At 30.7% G+C, this 19,970-nt stretch overlaps 4 protein-coding genes and 1 long non-coding RNA gene across 8 annotated transcripts in view; 2 read left to right on the forward strand and 3 right to left on the reverse strand.

Annotated features, from left to right (window-relative positions):
* LOC130445342 (dynein axonemal heavy chain 2) overlaps positions 1-3,074 on the forward strand; it is a 41,992-nt gene extending 38,918 nt beyond the window's left edge. For 3 of the 4 annotated variants that reach the window (XM_056780918.1, XM_056780923.1, XM_056780921.1), the window contains 6 exons: positions 772-956; positions 1,144-1,491; positions 1,546-1,688; positions 2,336-2,490; positions 2,553-2,799; positions 2,857-3,074. In XM_056780918.1, coding sequence (XP_056636896.1) covers positions 772-956; positions 1,144-1,491; positions 1,546-1,688; positions 2,336-2,490; positions 2,553-2,799; positions 2,857-3,011 — 1,233 coding nt within the window. In that variant the 3' untranslated portion in view covers positions 3,012-3,074. Of the gene's footprint in view, positions 1-771; positions 957-1,143; positions 1,492-1,545; positions 1,689-1,737; positions 1,870-2,335; positions 2,491-2,552; positions 2,800-2,856 lie in introns of those variants that run through there. The other variant, XM_056780920.1, reaches the window with a different exon arrangement.
* LOC130445343 (uncharacterized) lies at positions 90-4,541 on the reverse strand. The gene is made up of 3 exons (XR_008910040.1): positions 4,402-4,541; positions 4,083-4,348; positions 90-2,511 (listed from the first exon to the last, which is right to left on the reverse strand). It is a non-coding gene; the product is annotated as an uncharacterized LOC130445343 (long non-coding RNA).
* A 1,301-nt stretch (positions 4,542-5,842) lies between these two features.
* LOC130445076 (serine/threonine-protein kinase PITSLRE) lies at positions 5,843-9,844 on the reverse strand. Its single transcript, XM_056780572.1, has 8 exons — positions 9,652-9,844; positions 9,429-9,590; positions 9,034-9,344; positions 8,396-8,596; positions 8,071-8,337; positions 7,784-8,019; positions 7,058-7,732; positions 5,843-6,352 (listed from the first exon to the last, which is right to left on the reverse strand). Exons 1-8 carry the CDS (start codon positions 9,753-9,755, stop codon positions 5,924-5,926), a joined length of 2,385 nt encoding a protein of 794 aa, XP_056636550.1. The 5' UTR covers positions 9,756-9,844; the 3' UTR covers positions 5,843-5,923.
* Positions 9,845-10,430: 586 nt separating this feature from the next.
* Positions 10,431-14,465, forward strand: LOC130445722 (uncharacterized). Its single transcript, XM_056781552.1, has 4 exons — positions 10,431-10,970; positions 11,022-11,276; positions 11,525-11,638; positions 12,607-14,465. The coding sequence occupies exons 1-4, from the start codon at positions 10,833-10,835 to the stop codon at positions 13,159-13,161; spliced, it is 1,062 nt and encodes a 353-aa protein (XP_056637530.1). The 5' UTR covers positions 10,431-10,832; the 3' UTR covers positions 13,162-14,465.
* A 1,249-nt stretch (positions 14,466-15,714) lies between these two features.
* LOC130445720 (caspase-7-like) lies at positions 15,715-19,660 on the reverse strand. Its single transcript, XM_056781551.1, has 8 exons — positions 19,607-19,660; positions 19,130-19,201; positions 18,967-19,026; positions 18,860-18,909; positions 18,365-18,807; positions 17,157-17,404; positions 16,953-17,047; positions 15,715-15,920 (listed from the first exon to the last, which is right to left on the reverse strand). The coding sequence occupies exons 2-8, from the start codon at positions 19,174-19,176 to the stop codon at positions 15,715-15,717; spliced, it is 1,149 nt and encodes a 382-aa protein (XP_056637529.1). The 5' UTR covers positions 19,177-19,201; positions 19,607-19,660.
* Positions 19,661-19,970: the final 310 nt, after the last annotated feature.

The following is a 19,970-nucleotide window of genomic DNA, read 5'->3' on the forward strand; positions in this document are numbered from 1 at the left end:
TAAGTTAGTAAACATCTGTTTATACTCCGTTTTCTATCTTCCCCTGTATTCATCTATGTTTTTTCTCCCTTTCCCACATTTTATATTCATTTTTTTCTAATACCTGACCTAGTATGCATTTCTGTCTTCCATCATGCTTTCTTATCTTACCTTCTTCTCTCTTTACATTTACTCCTAGTTTGTGTTTCTGCCTTCCTTTGTATTCCTCTCAATCCTTTCCAATAACTGTCTTTCTCTGCATTCCTTTCTATTTTTCTTACTTCTCTTCCTCTTTCTATCATGAATTTTGTCTATAACTTATCCTAATTTGTACTTGTGTCTTCTCCAATATTCCTTTATGTTTACTCTCCTCTCTTTATATTTCTATCTTGATTTACATTTTTTTCATCTTTTTTGCCGTTTTATCTTTATTTTTTCTTATACTTGTCCTATTTTGTATTTCTTCCTATTCCTATGTTTTTATCTCTATCTTTATTTTTCTTTACGTTTCTATTTTGATTTCTTTCAGATCCTTGTCCTAGTTTGTACTCCCATCTTCTCCTGTGTTCCTCTATATGTTTCTCTTATTCCATTTCTCTTTGTTCACTTTTTCATCTCAATTGCTTTCCTGATACTTGTCCTAGTTTGCATTTCTGTCATTCACATCCCTATCTTAATTTTTAACTGATCCTTGTTCTAATTTGGGTTTCTGTTTACTACTATATTATTCTATGTTTTTCTCTCCTTTCCTTCTTTTTTCTGTATATTTCTGGTACTTATATTTCATTTTAGGTATCAGAAAACCTCCTGACTATATATTTAAACGAATACCAAACCACCCCTTGGGACGCTCTAAAGTATTTAATTGCCGGTGTAAGTTATGGTGGACATGTAACCGATGATTGGGACAGACGCTTATTGACAACCTATATAAATCAGTATTTCTGCGACGATTGCTTGAACGTAGCTTATTTCAGGTATCACACTGTATTGTACATATTGAATAATTTTTCAAATACACACAGTATATTACCACATCTTCTCTCATCCTAAACAATTTTGATAGATAAAATAGAACACATGTTTATATATACATTGTGACTTCTATTATAGATGATATACAGGATAATACAAAAGATATAATTACTAATTTATTTTTTTAAGGTTATCATCGTTATCCACCTACTACGTACCACGAGATGGTTCGATTCAATCATATTTGGACTACATCACCCTTTTACCGAATGTGGATAGACCGGAAGCGTTCGGTCAACACCCCAATGCTGATATCACTTCATTGATAAGCGAATCCAGGATGTTGTTTGAAACTTTGATGTCGCTACAAGTTCAAGCCGTTTCCGGAAGCGATAAATCTAAAGAAGAAAGAGTATCCGAATTAGCCGAAGATGTATTATTGAAATTACCGAATATAATTGATTACGAACATACCGAGAAGTTGATGGGAGCTACGAAAACTCCTTTGGATGTAGTGCTACTACAAGAAATTCAAAGGTATCGAGTCATATTGTTATAGTTAATTTTTTAGTACTTCCAAAATGTTTTTAGATACAATGTGTTATTGTTGAGAATTCAATCATCTTTGGAAAATCTAGGAAAAGGAATATTGGGTTTAGTTGTTATGTCTTCGGAATTGGAAGAAATATTTGATTGCATATACGATGGGAGAGTACCTCCAACCTGGTTAACAGGTAAAATTCACATTTAATACTCAATTATGGCTATAAAATTAGTTTTTAGTTCTAGTGCTAGGTTTGGTAGTGGATGTTCTTCAGTTCCAGCTTGAATCATACACTAAGTAGTCCAAGTAAACATTGATCTTATAACGAGGATGAGGTTGATTCTGTTAAAATGACTCTTGGTCTTCAGTTCTAGCTTGAATCGTCCATTAGGGAGTCAAGTAAACCTTGGAACTTCATTCTTTGGTCCAGGACTACTGTGATGATTTGGAAATGGGTGATTTTGTGGATTTTATGAATTGAAGATTTGTTTGCATAATTGTACACCACAACAACTGATAATGGATATTGACAACGTTTTTCAAGAGAATCAGGTTCAGAATGAGATTTTCTGGGTTGTTTCCTTTAGGTTGTCATCCTGCTCAACTTGCAGCTTCTTTGGTTGCTCTTAGTATAAAATCTTTTACTGTAGATGCCTACAACATGATAAGACGGAGCTCGGTCTTCAGTTTTAGTTTCAATCATTAGGGATTGGATACTTTTGTAGATTGTTCTTGATATATTTTTGAAAATGCAAGTTGAGTTTTCATTGTCACTGTTAGCATCAAATATCATCATCATTGGACATTGTAATGATTTTATTTTATCATCTATTTCAGCGTATCCTTCGTTAAAGTTATTGGGTAATTGGACCAGAGATCTTGTAGCTAGAGTAGAACATTTTACTGCATGGGCGAAAACACTGCGACCTCCATTATTTTTTTGGTTAGCCGCCTATACTTTTCCCACTGGATTTTTGACTGCCGTTCTTCAGGTACATTTTAAATATTTGTATCTAAAAAAAAATATAATTTATTGTTAAATCAATAATTTTAGACTACAGCTCGTGCAAGTGAAGTACCCATCGATACATTAGGTTGGGAATTTACTGTTTTAACTATCGAAGAAAATATGATACAGATACAACCAGAAAACGGGGTTTATGTCAAAGGAACGTTTTTGGAAGGTGCCGGTTGGGATAAGAAGAACGCCATGTTGATTGAACCCCAACCGATGCAGCTTGTTTGTACGATGCCTCTGATACATTTCAAACCGGTTGAACAATTAAAAAAGAAAACTAAAGGTAAGAATTTGGTGGTGAAAAGTTTCGGTTTTATTAATATCTTCCACGTTTTTTTAGGTTTGTATCAATGTCCTTGTTATTATTTTCCGATTAGAACTGGAAGCGCTTTTAGACCGGCCTTTGTGGTGGCGGTTGATTTGAAAGTTGGACTTGAATCATCAGATTTTTGGATTAAAAGAGGAACTGCTTTGTTATTAAGTTTAGCTACTTAATTTTTGTTATTAATTATTATTAAACGTTTGTTATTGGGTTTAAAATAAAAATTGGAACTAAAATGAATAGATTTTTTAATTACCACAATATAGTATAAAACAGTTTCCCGTGTTTGTCTTTCCGCAAAAAACTCAAAAAGTACTTAACGGATTTTCATGAGTTTTTCACTAATGCATGAAGTGATTCATGGGGAAGGTTTTTATATATATTTGATCAAGATTTTCTTAGTAAATTACTGTAAATCCAAAGTGTCGTCCAAGGTAGAAGATACAAATCTTAAAGATGTAGTTTTTTTACTCGCACAAACCCACTAGAAAATATTCTGGGCGTCTGTAGGCGAACTTGGTGTTCATTAGCCACATCTACCTGTCACATAGGTCTTGGAGGTAATTCTCTAGGTGGGATTACATCAGAAACCTTTGAAGAGCATCTGCCTAGTAGAATCGGTAAAATAGAGTTAGGTCAGTGATCTTTCTTCTATGTTTTAGGCTGTCCATGTTTCTGGTCAACTCTGGATCGCCTATAAGTTGAAATGCTCTTTTCTGTATTGAGTCGAGCATCCTCATGGTATGCCGAGCTCCAAATATGCGAGCAATACTTTAATAATGAACGGATCTAGGCCTTGAAGAGGATTAGAAACTGAGTACATGCCTTCATTCAATAAAGTGGGCGGAGGAGAACAACGTATCCAAAAATGATTTGTGAGGTATCAAAAAAAACAAAAGAAAATTAACAGTTTTATCACCCCCTTAGAATATACAATCATTATTGTGTTAAAAATTAACACAATTAATACGGAAGATATATAGAACTCAAACTTACAAAAAAAAAAGAAAGACTGAGTCGTACCTGGACAGAAGTAATTAAGATGGCAGGGGAAAATCGAGGAATAAGATGGCAGGGAATTAAACAAAAGACACTGGATTGGAAATTACTGTGGGAAAGGTTGCCCACCCACATAATGACTCAACTTCAGCATGCCTCACACGTGAAAAGGTAGAAAGGCTTCAGGATTAAGTGGAGTAATGTGTTAAAAATACAAAATTGTTTAAAAAATAGTCATTACGCACTTTTTCCAATAAAACACTTTTGTTTGGAAATTATTGTATATTTCAATAATTCGACACTATACTCGTCTAATATCTGACACATTCTCTAACTTGTTTTCCAAACTACATTTAATTTTTTCTAAGCCCATCAACATTTTTTTATTGTCAATTTCGTCTTTTAAACATTCAATCTTAAGATCACCGAGTTCTTTCATTTTATTTACATACTGTTGTTGGAGGAATATTAATCTCGTTCTCAATGTAGGGTTAACTTGTACATTTGGTGTCTAAAACAAATTTCTTTTGTATTCTTGTATATTATATTTAAAATATTAATTACCTCAGTATTATTCGGCATATCAGATACGTATTAAATTGATTTTAATAAGCACAAATACTTTCTCTAAATACTACATTTGTTTACTAAGTTAGTTTGATAAAACGATTATAGATAGAGCTTCGTATTTTTGGCCTCAGCTTCGTTAATATCTAGCCAGTTTGTTATTATTTATTACAAAAGTTCGAATTAGTTCTAGTTGTTTTTACTTTTTTTTGTAAATATAAAGCAAAGGAAGGATTTGTCAAAACATGCAGTTCGGAATAAATATTTCGCATATACTGTGTTAAAGTTGCCTTAAGTGGAAGGTACCCATGTTTACTATGACATATATCGATGTTTCACAATGTTGCTACATTGTAATTGTTTTCCTGTTATCATAAAATGAAAAATTTATTGAAATAGTTGTTCCAATTTTTTGTTACTATAATTAAAATCTAATGAGACGTACCCCACTTAAAATTACAGGAGGCCGATTACCTTTGACTTGAATCTTTTGAAGTATATATATATATATATATATATATATATATATATATATATATATATATATATATATATATATATATATATATATATATATATATATATATATATATATATATATATATATATATATATATATATATATATATATATATCGGCAGTTGTTTTTTAATAAAGCCAATATCGGGTTGTCCCGCTAGACCTTACAACCAGCTGCATGATCGATCGTCCCTTCTATTACTCGTAACTAGCTAGAGCACGACTGGGGGCAGTTTTAAGGCCTTTGGAGCCAACTAGTTGTTCTTGGCCTCTTAACAGGCTTTACATGGAATTCCGGGTTGGAAATCGAAGCAGCCTTAGGATCCGGGACAGTCAAGCCCTGAGCCATATGGGCAGCTTTGGCCTTCCTTTCTCACTTTTTTTTCTTTGCACTACTGATGTTTCCTAGTCAAAAGTACCGGTCAGAGCTTCGACATCGGTAGACCTAACCAATTTTGTGAGAAAAATCGATTCTGTGGTTCTTGTTTGCTCAGATTCCTAGATAGCAACAGGAGGATTTGTAATAGTCTGCCTGCAAGGTCCTTGGAATTTTGCCATGTTTCCCGCTAGCATTGTTTCAGACATCTGATAAGGGCTCAGGTACAATTCCGCCTTGGATTGAATTCATACAAATGAACCGCCATTTGCTCAGAGTCATCGGGACAAAAAGGAGGATTTGTCAAGACTTCTGATCCTGCAGGAACCTTGTAACTTCGCGACACCAGATTAGGGCTCAGGTACCATTTATCCCATGGCATGATCCCTACCGCATTGGATTAAGCCTTTAGAAATGAGTCCACTCCCAATGTCCATATAAACTCGCCTGAGGAGGAGACAGCGGCTGGCCCCTCCATCAACACCATGTCCAACGGCTTCTGGAGGGGGAGGTGGAACAGGTGTAGATAAAAAAACGTACAGGTACGAGTAAAAATTATATTTTTATATTTAATATTACTATTTTCTAATATTTAAATATACGATCAAGTTTCTTTTACGCCATTTAAAATTTTAAACTAAATCCAGGTCCGCCTCTGCCGCTATCGATTCCCATTCCTAACCTAAAGCCGTAACCGTCATCGACGTCTCTCCCCAATTTCTTATATTCCCCGCCGCCGGAAGGGGGTTTAGGACTCGCCGCCAAAGCCCTTTTGTGTCCTAATTCACTTTTCGCAGGCCAAGTGGGAAACATGGAGGGATCTATGGGTAAAGGGGGTTCGTTGAAATAGGCGTGTTTTAAACCTTCTTCTGCGGTTATTCTTTGATTAGGATCGTAAGTTAGGAATTTTACTAACAATCCGAGACCAACTTCGCTTAGAGTGTTGAATTTTGCTCGAAGATTCGATACGGGATATTCGTTGAATTTCATTTTTTTTACAGCTGGTAATTGATTAAAGCCCGGCCATATTTTTTCGTTTGGTGTACCCAAATCCTAGGAATTAACGGGTAAACATATATTTTAGTCAAATATATAGTAGTCAGTTTATTTAAAAGTATCAAATACTAGAATTTGAACAGGTTAGGGACTTTATGTACTGGATTATAAAAACTACATATAAAATGACTAATAGGAGCTTTTGATCAAGTTAGACCCCTTATTTACTGGACTAACAGAAAAACATGTAAAACTGAATGAATTTGTGATAAAAACTTTCAATTTAAGAACATTGAGAAACTGCCTTCTGAACCTTAGGCCCATTTTACTCCTAAGCAGCATGAAATTTTCCAAATACTTTCACTCATTTCCATGTACCATTTAAAAACAACTCGGGTTAGAGCCTTTATTAACTCAATTATAAGAAAAACATGTAAAATTGGTTAAATTCGCAAAGAAAACAAAAAATTTTCAATTTTAAAACATCAGAAAATTGAGTTTTGGATGTATATGCACATTTTTATTCTATTATAAAAAGAAAATGATTTCAATAGAAGCTTTTCACCAAATTGACTCCTTTATTTACTGGATTATAAGAAAATCTTAAAAAATGGAACATATTTTTGATGAAAATCATCGCCTACATCAAATAAAAACTTCCTCATTACAAAGTACAATTCAATATCAACAGATTTGCATAAAATTTTCAACTAAATTGTATCCATTCTGTAAAGAAATTAACATAAACATAAAAGTACTTACCTTAAATATCCTGTTCAACTGATCAACTTCCGATTTCCCTGGAAACACGGCATTCATCAAAAGCAATTCTGCGAAAATACATCCAACGGACCAAAGATCAATAGGCGTAGAATATTCTTTGGTACAAAGCAATAGTTCTGGAGCTCTGTACCACATTGTAACCACAATAGGAGTATAAGGCTTCAAAGGAGATCCATATTCCCTAGCCAAACCGAAATCTCCAACTTTCAAAATCCCCTTGTGTGACAACAACAAATTAGAAGTTTTCAAATCTCTGTGCAGGATCCAATTATCGTGCAAATGACCTACAGCCAACAACAACTGTTTCAATAAACATTTTATCTCCCCTGGCATGAAATGTTGCTTCTTATGCCGCATAGTTTCCATTAGAGATTTCAAATCGTGTTCCACATAATCCATAACTATGAAAATTTTATCCATATTACTACCAACTACTATTTCTCTAACAGTAACGATATTAGCGTGTTGACCTTTAAGTAGAGTATTAATTTCCCTTAGTGACGTTATAGGAAAACCTTCTTTTTCCTTTTCCATTTTAAGACGTTTTAAAGCGACTATATCTTCTGTTCTTTTATCTCTAGCTCTATAAACCACACCATAAGTACCTTCTTCGATTCTATTCAAACATTGGAATTCTTCAACTGATCTACAACCCTGGAAATCAAAAAATATTAATTAGATTCTTGTTTTAGTAGGGATACATACTTGTACAGCTGGATAATAAGGTGGTAAACTTTCGTCTACTTTAGATTTAGGTTTATCAGAAGGTTTTTCATCTTTTTCTTTCATATCCATTTCCATATCTTCGTCATTATCATCGCTTTTAGGACTTTGCGATCTAGATCTATCGCTATAACTTCTACTAGGACTATTACTACGACTTCTACTTCTACTTCTACTCCTAGTTGCAGATCTCTGATCAGAATAAGGACTATCATCACCTAATAATAATAAATTGATCATTTTATTAAAAAAGTACTATAAATAAGTACCTTTTGATTGGGAACTAGCCCTAGAAGGTTCACTATGAACTGAAGGGCTTTGTTCATAATTGTTACTATGTTCGCTTTCATGGGAATTCTGCTGATAACTTTCTTCTTGTTCTACATCTGAACTATCTGAAACAACAACAGGAGCATCCTCTATCTTAACACGTTTCCCATAAGCATCTTCTTCGTGTTTTCTTTTTGATGCTTTCTCCAAATGCCTTCGTTCTCTTTCCATTTTAGATTGTTCCTTTAATCTCGCCATTTCTCGTTCTAAAAACATCACATGTTAAAATTTTGGGATTATTTCGGTGTATTTTTGGATATTTACCAGCTTCTAAAAACTTTTGTTTTCTCTGCTCTTGTTCGGCTCTTTCTTCTTCAGTCATTCTTTCTTCTTTTTTTTGTTTCTTTTCTTCTGTAGTTATATTAATGATTTCTTTAACTAATAACCCCGCTTCACCTTGTAAAGGATCAATATTACGACTTTTATGCTTTTTATCTCTATGAGAACTTTTTTGTCTAGCGTGTACTAAAATTAATACAAAAATAGAAAAATTTCATAAAAACATTCGAGTGAATACCTCCTAAACATGAATAAGGAGATTAATGAACCTGACAGAGTTTTTTATAGTGACCAATTATTAGTATTTATAAAAATATATTTATGACATTACCCTGTTTTGATATATTCAGTATGTCCTCCTTGATAAAACAGCACCGAAAACTTCCATTTTTTCCATTAATCACAATTCAAATTCAATAAATAAATAAAAATGGGAAAATTTAAGAAAAAAGATATTTATAATATTGTTTAATCACTCTGCATTAATATAAGTATCTTTTGTCATCCTGGATAAAACAGCACCAAAAACTTTCATTAATCACAATTTAAATTCAATAAATAAATAAAATTGGAAAAATTTAGGGCAAAAAAATAAGTGAAAAACAATTTGAGGAAAAACTCACCTTCATTGTCTACTTTGTTGGATCTTTTACTCAACAACCTCTCTCTTAAATCGTTCAAAGTTTTATCTCCTCTTCCTTTTTTTGCTTCATCATAATTCATTTTTTCTGTTTCCCTGAATCTTGTTTCTTTATTTGATTTTTTGTCATCGTGTTTCCTTGAATCCGAATGTCTACTTCTTGATTTATCCTCTTTTCTATCTCTGTATTGCGTTTCGTAATTATTCTGTTCGAAATGTTGTTTTTCTCGATAATAACGATCTTTATCTCTTTGATATTGATCTCGATCTTTTACGGATCTACTAGATTTTTCACTTAAACAAAAAATACTTCCAACTAACACTATTTGAGAAAAAAATGGATAAAAATTGTTATAGTTATTAGTAAAACAAACTTACCGATGTTTTTCGCGATGGGAATGCCTATCGTCTCTATGACGATCACTTCTTTTCCTTCTTTCGTGTTCTCTTTTTTTAACCCTTGATTGTGGTGCTATTTTTGCTTGAGGTGGTTTAATATCTAGAGAATCTACTACTTCGCTTTCTTCCTCTTCAGATAAACTGAAAACGTAATATATATAAATATACATTAATTGATGTGAAAATTTTAGAAAATACTAACCTAAAATCCACAGTTTCTTGTTCTTGTGCTTGCTTCAGATCAATTGGACTCTGTCTCAACTCACCATCTTCGCTCTGCTCATCTACAGATTCATTTTCAGACATAATTCAGTTAGATTTATTAAATGATTTTAAAAAATCCAAACAAAAATAGAATTATTTGAATTAACTAAACAATGACAAGTGACAACTACAACATGAAGTTTTCGCTGTGTTCTTTATGAATAATCACAAAAAAGTTTCAAAATTTTATACTATATTTGTATAATTAGTAAAAATAGGACAACTTTAACATAGTTCGATAGGCATATTAAACTGCAATATACATTTATTAGAATTAAAATTTTTGCAGTTTTATCTATTTATAATATTAATTTGAAAACAAGCATAACTATATACTAATGAGCCATAAAAAAGAAGAAGTCTGGAAAAGTGATTTTTGCCATATTATTTCTATTGAAACGGTGATAATAACACAATATAGTATTACGAAAATGTAGATGGTACATTATATTAATAATATCACTATTTATAATAGGAAAATGTACAAGACGTTAAAATAAAAATGGACCATTTTTACAAATCATAAAGTCAATAATGACAACCGGTGAGAAAACAATTCCGATGTTACCCGATCTCTAATACAGTGGTAGCTCTCGAAAGAATTTAATTGGGTTGACCAATTTTATAAAAAGTTTTCCGTCATTCTTGTAAATAGGAGCAATTGATTAACCCGAATGAATATATGTTGTTTTCCTAAACGTTTCAAAGGATCCACAGAAATACGAAAGTTTTCATAACTCTAATGCTAATGCCTAAAACTGTATGTTCTTACATTTAATTGGTTAATTTCTTGTAAGTTTAAAGTTTGTTCCAAATATGTATGTGAAAAAATTTGTTTCGTACACCACTGGATTGAAAGATCGGGCGGCATCGGAGATTTAGACATACAAGAAGAGAAGCTAATTCACACCGGTATATATAAATGAAGAATGCAAAAATGCTAAGTTATAAATGTTTTGAAGCATTTAATAACCTAAGTGAATATGAAACCCTTGTGATAATGTTTTATGTGTAAATAAAAATTGGGTTTAAAAGTAATTACAAATAGATATAGAAATGTGATTTTACTAATACGATTAATATAATTTTCTTAAAAATACAAAAATTCTATCTCTACAAATGAGAACGAAGAATTTTCTGCTTACAATATGCGTGATGATATCTATAAGCTTAATTTTTATTATATTTGGCCAAGAAAAACCAGAAAGTATTCAAAATATCGTCTCTACAACAAATGAACAAATAAAAAATTTCAAGGTATTTAATTTTTTTATCGCAATGAAACATGAATAAGAAATAATATTGTAGGATAATCTAAGAGATGCCGAAACGAAAACTCTTAACGCCGATGAGAAGTACTTAAATCTTTTGGGCTTCTCTGATAAACCTCGTTTATTCCCGAAAGATATATGGCGAAATACATCATTACCAGTTGTTGTTACTTATGTGCAAGAGGCTGAAGAGAGCCAAGCTATTGGAATTATTATCAATATCGGTAAAATGCTCCCCAATAACACAATTTTAATTTATAATTTAGGCTTAGATGACCAGGGGTATAAATTGGTAAGTATTACTACTCACTTTTTATTATAGGGATTAAAAAAAACTTAACTCTTAAAAAAAACAATTGTTTTAATATATATGAAAATATACACTGGATCGATATCTACATATAGTAAATTTAACAAATAAAATTTTTTGGTATACAGGGTGTTTTATAAAGACAATACATCAAATTTGTTTTTTTAACCTCTTAAGAGGATTTTTATGTGGAATACTAGCAAAATCTGATAAATTGAATGAAATTTTAGCTCACAAATTTTTGTAACAATTCGAGATGTCAAGTTATTAATTTTGATTTGGCACAATTTCCGCAACATGTTAGTATGAACATTCTACATGCGTTTCGTCCTCTAGTAATTCAGGTAAGTATCTATTCCAATGTTGGAATATTTCCAATTAATTTGAAGAAATTTTATTTTATATTTATATTATTGACATTTGTTCTACCAACTTGCTTCCTTTAATTTATTTTTTATAAATTCTTCTCTTCTTCTACCGATTTTCAAGGCTATGTCCTGTTCAATAAAAAAAACAGTCCCAATCTACAATTCTGCCAACTATTCTTCTTCCTCTTTTTGAAGATTATCTCTCATTTTGTTAAAGAAGCAAACATAGTTTTTGCCATTCTTCTTTGGTTTGGTTTAAAACTATGTCATATTTTTTTAAAAAAGCAATTTAAGTGATTTTATAACAATTCTTTTTCTGATTGCTTTAATACTATTGGACTTGTTTCTTTGAAATAAACAACCAATCAACTTCTTCTGTTTATTATAAGATATTGCTTCATTTTGTTAGAGAATCAGCTCAAATTTAGAATTTGTTGTTGTGTACTTATTTTTCTTTGTCTTTTTTTGAAAATATGTCTTGCTATTCGAGTCTTGGCTTAGCACTATTGGACTTGTTTTATCAAAGAAAAAGCATAAGCTTTGTTTTTTTATTTCTCCATTTTTATCTCAATGATGCGTTCTTGATGTCCTTTCTTCTTCTTGCTTCTCTTGTTTAAAACTATGAATTTATTTTTCAAAGGAACAGTTCAAATTGGATTTCTAGTGACCATTCTTCTCCTTTTTTCTCAATAAAGTGATTCTGATGTCCACTTTTCTTCTTCCTATCATTTGAAAAGTATGTCTTGTTTTTCAAAATAACTAGGTTCAACTCTTCTCAATTTTTCTTTGGTTTTTCCTTTATAAGATATCATGTAATCGCACCGTACCAAATGCTTGCGTTATATAATTAAATCTTATAAAATATGGTTTATTGTGTTCCACTTAATAAAAATAGTGTTGAACATATTTGTAATGTTATTTTTTTGTTATTGTCTGTCAACCAGGACGCTCTTCAACGTACCGGAGCAATTTTCTTCCTAGAATCAAACTACCGCTTAACCCAAAACGTGATTACGACATTATATGAAGAAAGAGCTTCACTAACAGGTATTTTAGCTTGGCCATTCAACATAAGAAATCCCGTATCGAGTTTAACCCACAAAAAGATGTTCGAATATTTCCACACCGACGCCGACAACTTTTTATTTCTCCAAATGGTAAAAGCCGAAGTTCTCCTCGTCGTTAACACTTTAACCATACATAAAAACGTGATGTTACCTTGGGTCCAATGCGCTTTAACTCAAGATTGCGTTATACCGATCGGAGCGCAATCTGCCGGATGTAAATTCGACAAGAGACCTCAGTATAGATATTCAGGTTGTCATACTTATGACACTTCGGCGTTAAATATCGTTTTAGGACAGTTGTTCAAACAGAACAGTTCGCAGTATACTTATAGTGGACCAGTCAATGTGTTCAATACTGTTTCGTTGAGTTTAGCGAACGTTTTACTTAAACAACTCGAGTTGAATTCCACCACCGATTTAATACGCGATTGAAATCATCAGAAAATGACGTCGGATATACTAATTTATTAGACTCGTGATACCAAAATACAAATTCATTCAAATTTTCGACTTACCCCGGTGTAATTTTTTATTAACGAGATATACAAGATGCGTACAGTGTTGCCACAAGTTGTAAATTGTATATTTTTCGAGTAAAGTGATGATTGCGAGTCACTTTTTCCATTTTTGAAAAACAGTTTGCTCAAAAAAAGTTACTTCGGTAAAATTTTGTTTTTTTTTTATCCGAAAAATGTTCTAAATTAAAAGTTGACAAGTAACATTTAAATCGGAAGTCAAAATATTCACGTTTATTGTTCAAATCCCTCGTATAATTCCAATATTACGGGGACCCAATAATAACCGGAATAACATCACATTGGGCGGTGTATTTGTAGTATATGGAATTTTTTTCGATAATAAATATTTTTTTTCAAACAATTCGGGGTTATTTTTGGGTTTACCCTTGTATACAACTTCAAATTTATTTTCAGTGCCATATTACATATCTAACTTTTTATATTGATTATGTAAATATTTATTCATTAATTAGGTTGTTCTATATGCAAAAGGTGGTACGTGGCATTTAAAAAAAGTTTCGAAACTACTCTTGTTCATCAGACACCACAACCTCCAAACGGGTGTTCCGAAGCATTTTTAGCATGAATTGGAATCGATTTCTGAATCCACAAATGCTTTCAGTGACTCCAAAGAAATCAAATACCGTTTTAGGAGAATCGAGATCAATTATTAATTTATACTTAAAAGATTCCGAAAATAATGTTTCTATTTTCTTTTGATAATCGAAATTCATTAATTGGAATAATTAATTCATAAAAAAATCTGAAGGGAGTTTCTATTTTTTTTTTTTAATCAAAATCGATTTTTGACTCATTGGCCATTCTAGTGATTCCGAAAGAACCGAAAAGCGTTTTACGAGAATCGATATAGATTATCAATTCATAAAAAAGAAAAATCGGAAAATAAAGTTTCTATTTAATAGCACGTAATTATGTTTCTATTGGGGTAACTGTCATCGATGTAAATATTTTGTAAGTGAAAAGTGGCACTTAAGACGTTTTGCATAAGACCTAATTTGCTTTTTTTTGTCATTCTAGTCATAAAGTATTAACATATCAATAATATAAGATTATTGGTTGTTGTTTTCGAAATTGGACATATACATATGTCGATTTTCGAAGAGAACATTCCATTGGAGTTTAAAAGTGCTTTGGAGGTGAATTAAATGTTCTATACAAACTTTTTTTTACAATAAATAGCTTTTAATCCAAAAAAAATTAGTACTTTAATTTTTTTTAAATCCTTCAGGGATCAAATTATAAGGAGGAAAATCAATTTTTGATACTTTATATTAGAAAAGACAATTTTTGTTCAATTTATGTCTAGAAAAGTGAACTTTTGACTGAATCGAACTTATAAAATCCGATTTTTGGTACAATTAAACTTTATAAAGCCAATTTTTGTCTAATTTGAACAAAAAAAAATTTTTTATGCGCTTATTAATACTCAGTAAAGACTTTTTTGATAAAATGATACTGAGACATGCTAATTTTTGACATATTATCTCAGTAAAGACAATTTTTGACAAATCCAAATCTAGAAAACAAAACTTTTGACCACTTTTAACTCGGGTGACCCAGTTTTGACCATTTTAAATTTTATTTATAAAAGATATTTTTATTTATTCGTATTATTCCGAGGAAAGCCATTTTTCGAGAAATTATTTAAAAACAGCCAATTTTTCACCAATTCAAACCCACAATATTCGAATTTTGGATAAATTAAACTTATAAAATCCATATTACCTCAGTAAAAACAATTTTTGTCGAATCCAAATCTAAAAAGCTAATTTTTGACGACTTTAAACTCGGTCGAACTCAATTGTGGCCAATTTAAAGGAAGAAAAGTAAATTTTTTAATAATTAGGATATATTCAATACATTTTTAATTATTATATCGACTCGGAAGCCAATGCTCAACAAATTATTCAAAAACAGCCAATTTTGGAACGATTTAAACCTAGAAAAGCCAAAATTAAACTCGTACAAGCCCATTATTAACTAAATCAAATCCAAAAAACATTTTTTAGACCAAGTAAAAGGAGAGCCAATTATTGACAAATTTCTACTTTTCACAACAATAGAATAAAAATTCAATCATCCCTTCCCATTTTTTTTAATATTAAAATAAAATTTAATTCAGCGTTTTATTTCGAATGTTTTTATATGACGAAAATGCAGCTGATTAATTTCTATTTTAGCTTGTTGAAAAAAATGGTTTTTAAGGGTATTAAACCAATGAAAATTCAATGTTTTTGTTCATTTTTTTTAATATTCTCGTTTAAATGCTTATTTTTGTGTTTACATTAAATTTTTTGTTTTTATTTTATAATAACAAAAACTATGTTCGTTTTAAAACAAAATCTGATGAATATATGATAAAAATTGAATTTTTTAAAATAATACTTGGTATACTTAGTGGTAAACAACCACCTATTCGGATAGGCGTTGTTTAAATCAGTTATTTTTATCGAGGGTATAAGAAACATCGTTTAAAACCTCTGGATTCGTATACGGATGTCTGAACATATTCGGGGTGCTTTTTAGAAAGCTGTTCGTCGACTATTTTAAGGAGAGTTTCGACGTCGAAATCCTTATAGTGTTTTCTAAAAACATCACAGATGCTTTGAATGTACCAAGTGCCTTTTTCTTCATCCCTCACTGAATAAAATCCTAAAAATTAAAAAATATATTAAACCAGATTATATAAGAGAATGGAAAAACCATTTTTCCATAGAATTTAACAAAGAAGAGTCATTTTTTGACAAATTTAAACTCAAATCAAAATAAACTATAGAATAGCCAATTATTGGACAAATTGGATTCAGAGAATTGAAATTTTGGAAACTTAGAAATAAGGAAAAGCCAATTTTTGGTTAATTTAACTTTTTTATCAAGTTGAACTGAAAATAGACCATTTTATGAGTAAACAAATTTTTTGGTGAAATTAAATTGGACAGAGCAGTTTTTGGGAAAATTTAAAGGAAAAATTGTCTTTTTTTGCAATTTAAACTCAGACTAAACCAAATATAAAAATGCCAATTATTGGCCAAAATAAATTCAGTCAAATTTGTACCAATTTAGACCATTTTTAATCTGGAAAAATCACTTTTAGATCACATTGAACTCAGAAGACATCCTTCTTCAGTATTTTAAATTTAAATTAAACTGATATAAGCCAATTTCATTAAAAAAAACTCACTGTTTGACCAAATTAACCTCAGAAAAGCCTACATTTGTCCAAATTAATCTCGAAAAAATAACAAATTAATTTCCTAGAAACCAAATTTCGATCAAATTAACCTCAGAAAAGCCATTTGTTTACCAAAGTGTACAGATAAAAGCCAATTTAAATTAAAAACTCACAGTTTGAACAAATTAACCTCAGAAAAGTCAAAATTTGTCCAAATTAACTTCAGAAAAGCCAAAATTTGTCCAAATTAACCTCGGAAAACCAATTATTAACCAAAGTATACAGATAAAAGTCAATTTAATTGTCAAAAACTCAATATTTGACCAAATTAACCTCAGTGAAGCCATCTAGCTTTTGACAAAACTAAACAAATTCTGTACTTTTAGAAGCGATTAAATGGATATTGGTATCCAATTCACCGTTTCTATAAAAAAAAAAATGATAAAAATATTTCCACCAATACACTTCCATCAAACTCTACATTTCTAAGATGTAACTTTAAATGAACTAACCTGGTAATGTAGAATATGCAATAAGTACATCAGCATGCGCTTTTACTACTGGTTTAATAGGAACCGCATCAACTTTTAATTCGGTTTTTTTCCCCCTGAAAAGTTTTTATTTCAATTACATGGTACGGTCAAATTGCTATTCATAAAAATTGTGTGGTGTCCTCTCTGCACATGTTCATAAAACTGATTATCAACATATTTTACCTGCAACATTGGAAAAAAAATAATTTCGGTTTTCCCTTCATTGCGGAACATTTTTCCCCTGAAAACTCCGCTACTATTTCATCAATTTCAACGCCGCCATCATCTATTCCACATACCAGGGTGTAACTACCCGGTATCTGTTGTTTATTGATAGCATTCGTACCATGACTCATTATCACTACAACGGAGATACTTACTTTTGACAAACTTTTATCGCTACTGAATTTTTTTATTTTATGTTTCATTTCCTGAAATAACACAAAGATTTTTCGTTAAAATTCATTTGTCGCATTCCCTTTTATCAACTGTTAATCATACTTGCGTTTAGTTTACTTTATAAATAGACCCTGTATAAAAGATATGACATTTTTTAATAAAAAAACTATAGTGTTTGAAATTTCCATTACAATTTTCCAAAATGTCACGTGATATATGTCATAAACCAATAATAATCATCTGGTCGACACGGATATAAACCTAACCTAACCTAACCTTTTTAAGGCTTGAAGGACCAGACAGTGTAAAATCGAGTATAGAATAATATATTATAGATATTAGTATGTATTAGATAGTGCCCCTATATGTTCAGGCTATTTTGTCTGTGTTTAGTTGTTGTGCAATTTTGACAATTAATTTTAAAAAAAGTAGCAAGTAGAAAAGAGAAGGATGCATGGGAGCGTAAAGATGCAAAAGCTCAGTCTAATATTATTCCGGGTATATCAGTTAAGCATTTAGATATTATTAAAGAATGCATAACGGCCAAAGAACAAATTGGGGCAATTAAAAATGTGTTTGTAAGGACAAGTTCTTTAACTAAGATGGTATTATGGAGAAAATTATTAACTATGAAAAATGAGAAATTTGAATAAATGCAAGACCTATTTTTAAAATTGTACAACTGAACACAGACAAATTACCCTGAACATATAGGGGCACTATCTAATACATACTAATATCTATATTTAATATAATAAATAACCTGTGTCAATAATTTCATTATTTATGAAAACAGTTATGTACATTATAGCCCGGTATTCGAACCGGTTTATTCAGAAATGAACCACTACAGCATCACACTATTTTCGTGTTTGGTGTAGTGGTACAGTGTGTTTATTTTAATGTAAAATCTTCTGTTACGCAAATAGCTGTCCACTTTTAAGTCAATAACCAAATCCGTATTTTCGGGCCTTCATGTTTTAGATACTCACTAAAGTTTTTAAATTCCTATGGATTAAAACATCAAAACCCATTTCCTTAAACAGATTGGAAATTTCCTTTTCATCTACTTTAGCTCCTTTACGTTCTTGACTATTAACAAAATTTATATTGTTGATTATAAGTACTTTTCCTTTATTTTTGCTATTCGTAGTATAAGTCGGAACAACGGAATTAACAGCATTATTGTGTGGGGTAGTTGGTTGCAGAGAGGAAAGTCTGGTACTGCTGTACTGTGTAAGTTGCCTTGCAAAAGGACTTTGGTAATTATTTACTATCTTGGATAAATTTGGGGGTTGTACTAATGGTACGGCGTCAGTTTCAAAAACTGATATAGCCCTAGGTTTGATATTTGATTTGACAAATCCTGTGGATAAATCGCTTAAATTGGGTGATGAATGTAGAGCAGATGTTCTTAAAAGACTTGAACTTGACGCTAAAATTTTTTTTATTTTAATATAGTTACCGAGAAAATGTTATAAACTTACATGTCGAATTTGTTTGGGTTACGCTATAATACGAAGAGTAATTTATAGTCCTAAAATTTTAAATTCAAACAATATCAATGAAAAATTTGAAAAAACATACCACTTACCTACTATTTTGAATACTGATTGTATTATATTTCTGCGTACTTGTGACGCCTGAAGTAGTTCTAAAAATTGGGTAATTATCTTTCAATTTCTAATTTAATTCATTTTTTTTATACTTTAAAATCATAGTTGAACTGATATAAATGTATATAATTACGAACTCACTTTGTATCTTTTGTCGAATTAACTTTCTTTTCCTTCGATTTAAACATGTTATTCAAAAACTTTTATATTATCCTTCAACCAAAACACAAAGAACGGAAAGAGAAATCTTGTTTTAGGATGACTAATATACTTTTGTACTTATATGGAACAAATATATTGTTATGAGGAAATTCAGATACGATATAGATAAGATAAAGGAGGTACCCTTTCAAATATCTTTTTTTATATGGGCATCCCCTCAAATCGTTAATGTTTATTGTATTCATAATTATATACAATAATCAATTATTGAACTAATTTAACTTTTCTTTGTTTAATAATTTAATTTACAAACGGTGCTTATAAAATATTCCCGCCATTTGAAAAGGAATAAAAGAGAAGAAGAATTGACTAAATAAGATGGAAAAAAAGATTTCCTTTCCCTACTCATTTATAAATTAGCTTTATTAATGAAATTTGTTCCTGAAGAAGACGTACGAATAATTAAGTTGCAAATATCACATTGCAAAACAAATAATTTTGTTGTCGACTAAATAAACACCAATCAAATTGAACTTTATATATGAAACATATAGCATAACCTAACATTAAGTGACAGCCGATGTACGTTCGCTCTGCTAAAAAATAGATCGAGAAAATGTATATATATATATATATATATATATATATATATATATATATATATATATATATATATATATATATATATATATATATATATGTTTTATATATTCCTTTACATAGATATTGTATTGGTTCTAGTGCGAATATTTCTAAAATTAACCTAATTTTGATATATAATAATATAAAATTATGTAGTTGTTCCACAATTTGCTAAAAG

This window comes from Diorhabda sublineata, chromosome 6 (assembly GCF_026230105.1).
Source record: "Diorhabda sublineata isolate icDioSubl1.1 chromosome 6, icDioSubl1.1, whole genome shotgun sequence".
NCBI lineage: Eukaryota > Metazoa > Arthropoda > Insecta > Coleoptera > Chrysomelidae > Diorhabda > Diorhabda sublineata.